The following is a 6,054-nucleotide window of genomic DNA, read 5'->3' as shown; positions in this document are numbered from 1 at the left end:
TGAAGTTGGATTTTTTTGCTTCTGGAACTGGATAATAATTGACATCAATAATTTTATCCAAATTATAGGTGACAATTTTCGTCACCTTTCGAAGTTTTTCAAAATCAAAAGTTTTATTAGCAGGATTTACAAACATATTCACAGCAATTGAAGCCAAATTGCATACAGCAATTTCATCTGGACTGGAGTACTGTACAATTTCTGTGCATAAATTGCTACACTTGATTGTTCCTATATTTTGATGATTTGATTTACGATTGCAGTGATCTTTATAAAGCATGTAAGGAGTTCCTGTTTCAACTTGGGCCATAAGAATAGCTGTCCACAAGTCTCTGGCTTGAACTTGACGTTTATATCTTTTTTCGTTTTCATACCTAATAAAGTATATTACAAATGTATAAAAGATATTTAACCCTTTTAGCACATTTTATTATTTGTGGTAGCATCGCGTTAGCTGACCGGGATAATATCTGACCAGCTATCAAGGGAAGTAAAGTTCTAGAAAATCCTGAGTCGTTGTTTATTTTAAATACGTAGTATCAGAGGCTCACTTTATGCAGCCAATTCCAAGAACTGGTGAGGATAGTAGCGGTTAGCTAACAAGGTAAAATCCACGCCAACAAACGCGGTACTACTGTATAATGTAATTTACCTTGTGTAAAGTGCTTCAAATTCATCACCCCAAACATCATCTAAACCAGGAGATTCGTGTGGGCACATTAAAGTCCAAATACCATTTTCCAAAACTCGTTTCATAAAAAGATCAGGAATCCATAAAGCATAGAATAATTCTCTTGCTCTATTTTCTTCTTTACCTGTTATTCATGATTAAATAATAAAAAATATAAAAAGTATTAAAAATGAAAGTAACTAACCAGTAGTTTACCAGTATTTTTTTTAAGGTCCAAAAATTCAAAAATGTCTGCATGCCATGGTTCTAAATATAGGGCAAATGCTCCTGGTCTTTTATTCCCTCCTTGATCAACATATCGAGCAGTATTATTATATACTCTAATCATTGGAACTAAACCATTAGATACACCAAATGTACCACCTATTGGTGTACCTTTTGCTCGAATACAATGTATGTTAAGTCCAATACCACCAGCAGATTTGCTAATTAGTGCACATCTCTTTAATGTATCATAAATTCCTTCAATGCTATCTGAACTCATTGTTAGTAGAAAACAACTGCAAAAAATAAGATAAGAGATAAAAAATAAGTTTGCTATTCAGAAAAGGGATAAAGTATAAGTATGATTTCAGAAAATATACCTAGACATTTGCTGTTGCTTAGTACATGCAGCAAAAAGAGTTGGTGAAGCATGTGTAAAATAACGTTCTGATAAGAAATTATATGTTTCTATAGCTCTGTCAATATCATCACCATGGATAGCAACTGCAACTCTCATTAACATGTGCTGTGGCCTCTCAACAACTTTTCCATATATCTTTAATAAATAGCTTCTTTCAAGTGTTTTGAAACCAAAATAATTGTAACTGAAATCTCTATCATAAATTATTGCAGAATTTAACCTATTTGCATTCTTTTTAATGATACTGTAATATTCCTCACTAATAACAGGTATTGATTGATTTGAAAAATTCTCTTTTACACGATACAAATCATGCATCACTTCTATAAATGAAATGAAACAATTAAAATGAAAGTAAAACATTAAATTAGTTTACAGTAAAAGAACATGTGTTAAATGTATCTAATATCATACCACTAAAGGTTTTCTTCGTTTCTTTGTGAAGATTGGAGATTGCAATTCTTGCTGCTAATACAGCATAATCTGGATGTTTGGTAGTCATACTTGCTGCAGTTTCAGCTGCAAGATTATCTAACTCAACTGTGGTAACACCTGAGTATATACCACCGATAACACGAAATGTAATTGCAGACTAAAATAAAACATAGAAATTTGAAAATATAATTATTCCTTTTAATATTAGAAATTACTTTTATTCTATAGTGTTAGTGGTAAAATAAACCCTTCTTTTTTTAATAAGAAAATAGCAAAAAAAGAGTTGTTACTTTATGTAATATGATAAATGTTACAATTAATTGTCACTAAAGTATAATAATGAATAATTTAATAATATGTAAACTTACAGGATCCACGTAATCCATATCTAAATTGTAACATAATTTTTGAATTCTGGATGTTATTTTATCAAAGTGAACATCTTCTTTGCGTCCATCTAACAATAATAACAATTGATTTTATGTCAACAAATTACATGTGCAATCAGATAAATTTAAATTATTCAAAGTAAGGATACAGATATTATAACTTACCACGTTTTATTACATACATCTTACCCATTCCACCCATTTTTAAATCACAATAATATATCTTATAATTCTGTAAAGATACTACGTTCCAGTAGTCGTTTGGTAGGGCTTAGTAGGGCTTTTGACGCGAAACGGAAGTGAAACTGTTCATGCCACGTGAGATACAAACTATAGCAACTCGTAGTTTGAATATAAAACTTAAAAGACCATTTCTCAATTGTTGAAGACTATATTATATTAATGATAAATAATTATGTGCTTATGAATTTTTCTGCTTTAATGAAATGATTGTTAATAAAATAAAATAAAATATCTTTTGCTATCCTTCGTAATGAAGTAAGCAAACAATAATTTTATGGCCACGAAATTATAGTATTTATCTAGAAGGGTGAGTTTACAAAATATTTCCAGTTATTATTGTTCCATAATCCATTTCCAGAATTAATTATTCTAATGATTATTCTAGTTTCTTTTCGACTTTATAACTGTTGTACATTCTGTGCCCTTTCTTTGTAAATTATAATTTGTGGATATTTTGATACTTAGCAGAGACAAATTTGTTCAATCGAATTTAATACAGTTACAATAAATTGTTTATTAACGAAATCAATATACAAATGTATCCTACTTTCGAACAAATTGATAGTGTACACCCTCAGCTAAAAGTTTAGAACAGCTAGACAATTCAACGAAAAAACATGATATGAAGAAAAACTTCGTCACTTATAGAAATATTTATTATTAAAATTTATCGACACAAATTGAGTATTCGGATAATTAGAATAGTGGTTCCGAACATATTTTTCACAAGTACTATGTATGTTCTCGGTTCTTATAAAAGTGATTCATGTCTAAAAGTCTAAAAGAATAGAATTAGAAAACTTATTATACGTTACATCGATCTGTGCTACAACAAATATGAAACTACATTTGAATCGTAGTTATCAAATTTCATTGTTTGATAACATTGCGAACAATTAACCCCGTCTAAATACGTAATAAAAGTGAAAATGGAAATATCTTCGAACAAAAATATATATAATCTTAGGCTACTTTCATAATCGTCCGCACATGTCTACTATTACGAAGTCAAGATCAAGTGTAGTTCACTGTATTTTAAATGTACTCGTCAAAGAAGGGAGCAATTCGCGGCCATCGGTGTGGTCAATCAGTTATTAGCGAACTCGGGGCTCTCTCACTATTCACATAGTGCACCTAAATATAGAATGACACTGTGGCACTAATTTGTTGAATGAAACGATAGGTGTGTTGGTGCTTGGGGGACTGAACGCTATTGTGGGGTAGATCTGTAGGGCGCAGTAGAAATCTCAGCGCTCGTCGTTTGTGAGCGCGATTTCTGAACGTAACGACGCGGTCCAACACACGAGACACTCTATAAATCCTTTTCACCTACGACGGTTTACGCGGCTGTTATCGATATTATCAGTCCAGTGGAAATCTCGTTCAAGTCTGCTCTGTGAAATTGTGCACGTACGTACATTGTTTCAATTGTATTGGCGAAAGAAAAGTATCCTTTTCCGTCAGCGATATTACGGCTGTTAATAGAGTGTCAGATTCTACTTAATCAGTGGTCACGTTATGTCTACGATAAAAGTTATTCCACTCCTCGACTAAAAAAAAAAAAACGCTTTCGAATAACCATTTTTTTTTCTATCTTATTTCTTTCTCGTTTAACGTGTTAAGGTGAGAATTTTTGACAACGGTCAATTTGCTAGAAGAAAACGAGAATGTACGTTTCTTTTTTTTTTAATTTCTTCGAAAAAAGAATTAATATTTAATTTTCTATTCTTTTTCTCTTTTTTCTTTTTAATTAAAATCAACGAATTTATCATTTGTTTTATATACATATTAATCTGTTTATTCGAAGTTTAGGATAAAAATGATCGTCGCCTTATATTTATGCATACATATAGACATTAATGATATACGCCATAATTTATCAAAAATTGTACAATGTTTATTGTTTTATCTTTATATTGACGTGATCGTTGGAAATGATAGTAACATCGGCTGAAAATGTCCTAAAGATTAATTTATCTTCGTTGGTTCAAGTCAGTCAGTATACAATTGAGCTTATTACACAATTGAAGTGTAGAAGTTGTAAATTGTTTTATACCGGTGGATAGTGTCATTAAAAGGACATTGCACCCATGAATTCGTTAATGATCCTCGTTGCAATCGTTTGTTTACACTTGGAAATACACGCTGACGTGTATTACCAACTTTTTCTTCTCGTTCCCTCTTTTTTTTTCTTTTTTCTTTTTTCCTTCGTTGTTACCATGATGACAATTTACCAAATGCAGATTAAGCACTTAAGATGGAACATGACAGAATTACGGATGAATAATTTTCTACCTCCCACTTGGCGAATTGGAAATTTAAATCGCCACGATTTTATTGTACCGAGACGTTCGCCGATCGTCTCTTCGTTATTCCACGTGACGATCTCCGATGACATCGTTTCTTTCATCGACGATTAATCCCCCGTAGGCAACCAGAATTTCTCACACTTCGTAGGCAAACCGGGTCGTTCGTGTCGAAATTTACTTCTTTTCCACTGTTTCAAGCTTTGAAAAAAAAAATCTGAAAAAATTCTGGAGCATTCATCGAAGTCTCTACTATATTGTACAATTGTTCGTCAAGTGGAAATGTTTCGAACTTTTCTCAACAATCGAAGAAATACAGGAGTGAAATTTCGCTCGAGTCGTTAATGACCCAGAAAAGATTTCTTCGCACTCCGGTCTAATTTTTTTACTGTTCCAGGCTTTAAAAAAATCTGAAAAAATTCTGGAGTATTCATCGAAGTCTCTGCTATATTGTACAATTGTTCGTCAAGTGGAAATGTTTCGAACTTTTCTCAACAATCCAAGGAATACAGGAGTGAAATTTCGCTCGTGTCGTTAATGACCCAGAAAAGATTTCTTCGCACTCCGGTCTAATTTTTTTACTGTTGTAGGCTTTGAAAGAACCTGAAAAAATTCTGGAGTATTCGTCGAAGTCTCTACTACATTGTACAATTGTTCGTCAAGTGGAAATGTTTGAAACTTTTGCTAATAAAAATTCGTTTCGAAGAAATACAAGAGTGAAATTTCACTTGGGTCGTCAAAGACCCAGATTGCCTACGGAGGGTTAATATAAAATGGGACAAGGTTGCCCGATGGGAACAACGTTTGACAAACGTGATTCCCGGAAGTGGCTCGTTGTCCGTCATCCATCATCATCAAGACCCTTATGGAGAAGTGTCTCACGTAACGACGATGACCGCTGAATATTCGAAGTTCTTTAAAAATGATCGCGTCATCTTTCACTCATTGCTCATTATAGATTCATTTAACGTTCAATGTTCCGCTAAATCGTGAAGATTTTACAACGAATTGGAAACTCTTTGTTCTCAAATGAAAGCCAAGATCTAGTCCAAAGCGTTCGGTTGTTCGTTCGAAGAACCAAATTTACAGAAACTTCATTTTCTACAGCTTCTTCTTCTTCTTCTTCTTCTTCTTCTTCTTCGAGAGAGAGAGAGAGAGAGAGAGAGAGAGAAATAAATGTTTTTTCTTTACTTCTTTTTTTATTTTTACAGATTTAACAAAAACTTTTGATAGGATGAGGTGAATTGGAACGATTTTGTATTTCGGGACCAAAAAATAATGCCTTCGAGTGGATCGTCTAAAGTGTCTAAGGTAGACAGGTCCACAAGTCCTCTGCCACGTAAGCCGGTGAATCCTGTCCAAGAA

The 6,054-nt window shown here is 32.9% G+C and overlaps 2 protein-coding genes across 3 annotated transcripts in view; one reads left to right on the top strand and one right to left on the bottom strand.

The window, feature by feature from the left end:
- Positions 1 to 2,342, bottom strand: part of LOC108578745 (ribonucleoside-diphosphate reductase large subunit) — a 3,604-nt gene extending 1,262 nt beyond the window's left edge. For both annotated transcript variants that reach the window (XM_017942128.1, XM_017942129.1), the window contains exons 1-7: positions 2,306 to 2,342; positions 2,120 to 2,208; positions 1,731 to 1,908; positions 1,276 to 1,639; positions 887 to 1,191; positions 653 to 815; positions 1 to 374 (exon numbers count right to left, since the gene is read on the bottom strand). The exon at positions 1 to 374 is cut by the window's left edge and continues 9 nt beyond it. In XM_017942128.1, the coding sequence (XP_017797617.1) occupies positions 1 to 374; positions 653 to 815; positions 887 to 1,191; positions 1,276 to 1,639; positions 1,731 to 1,908; positions 2,120 to 2,208; positions 2,306 to 2,342 (1,510 nt within the window). The remainder of the gene's footprint in view (positions 375 to 652; positions 816 to 886; positions 1,192 to 1,275; positions 1,640 to 1,730; positions 1,909 to 2,119; positions 2,209 to 2,305) is intronic.
- Positions 2,343 to 3,660: 1,318 nt separating this feature from the next.
- Positions 3,661 to 6,054, top strand: part of LOC108578701 (sodium- and chloride-dependent GABA transporter 1-like) — a 6,236-nt gene continuing 3,842 nt past the window's right edge. Inside the window, exons 1-2 of the mRNA XM_017942079.1 lie at positions 3,661 to 3,793; positions 5,901 to 6,049. Coding sequence (XP_017797568.1) covers positions 5,968 to 6,049 — 82 coding nt within the window. The 5' untranslated portion in view covers positions 3,661 to 3,793; positions 5,901 to 5,967. The remainder of the gene's footprint in view (positions 3,794 to 5,900; positions 6,050 to 6,054) is intronic.

Source organism: Habropoda laboriosa, unplaced genomic scaffold, assembly GCF_001263275.1.
Source record: "Habropoda laboriosa isolate 0110345459 unplaced genomic scaffold, ASM126327v1 scaffold28, whole genome shotgun sequence".
NCBI classification, from domain to species: domain Eukaryota; kingdom Metazoa; phylum Arthropoda; class Insecta; order Hymenoptera; family Apidae; genus Habropoda; species Habropoda laboriosa.
Note: the sequence above shows the minus strand (reverse complement) of the source record. Positions and strands in the feature narration are given on the sequence as shown.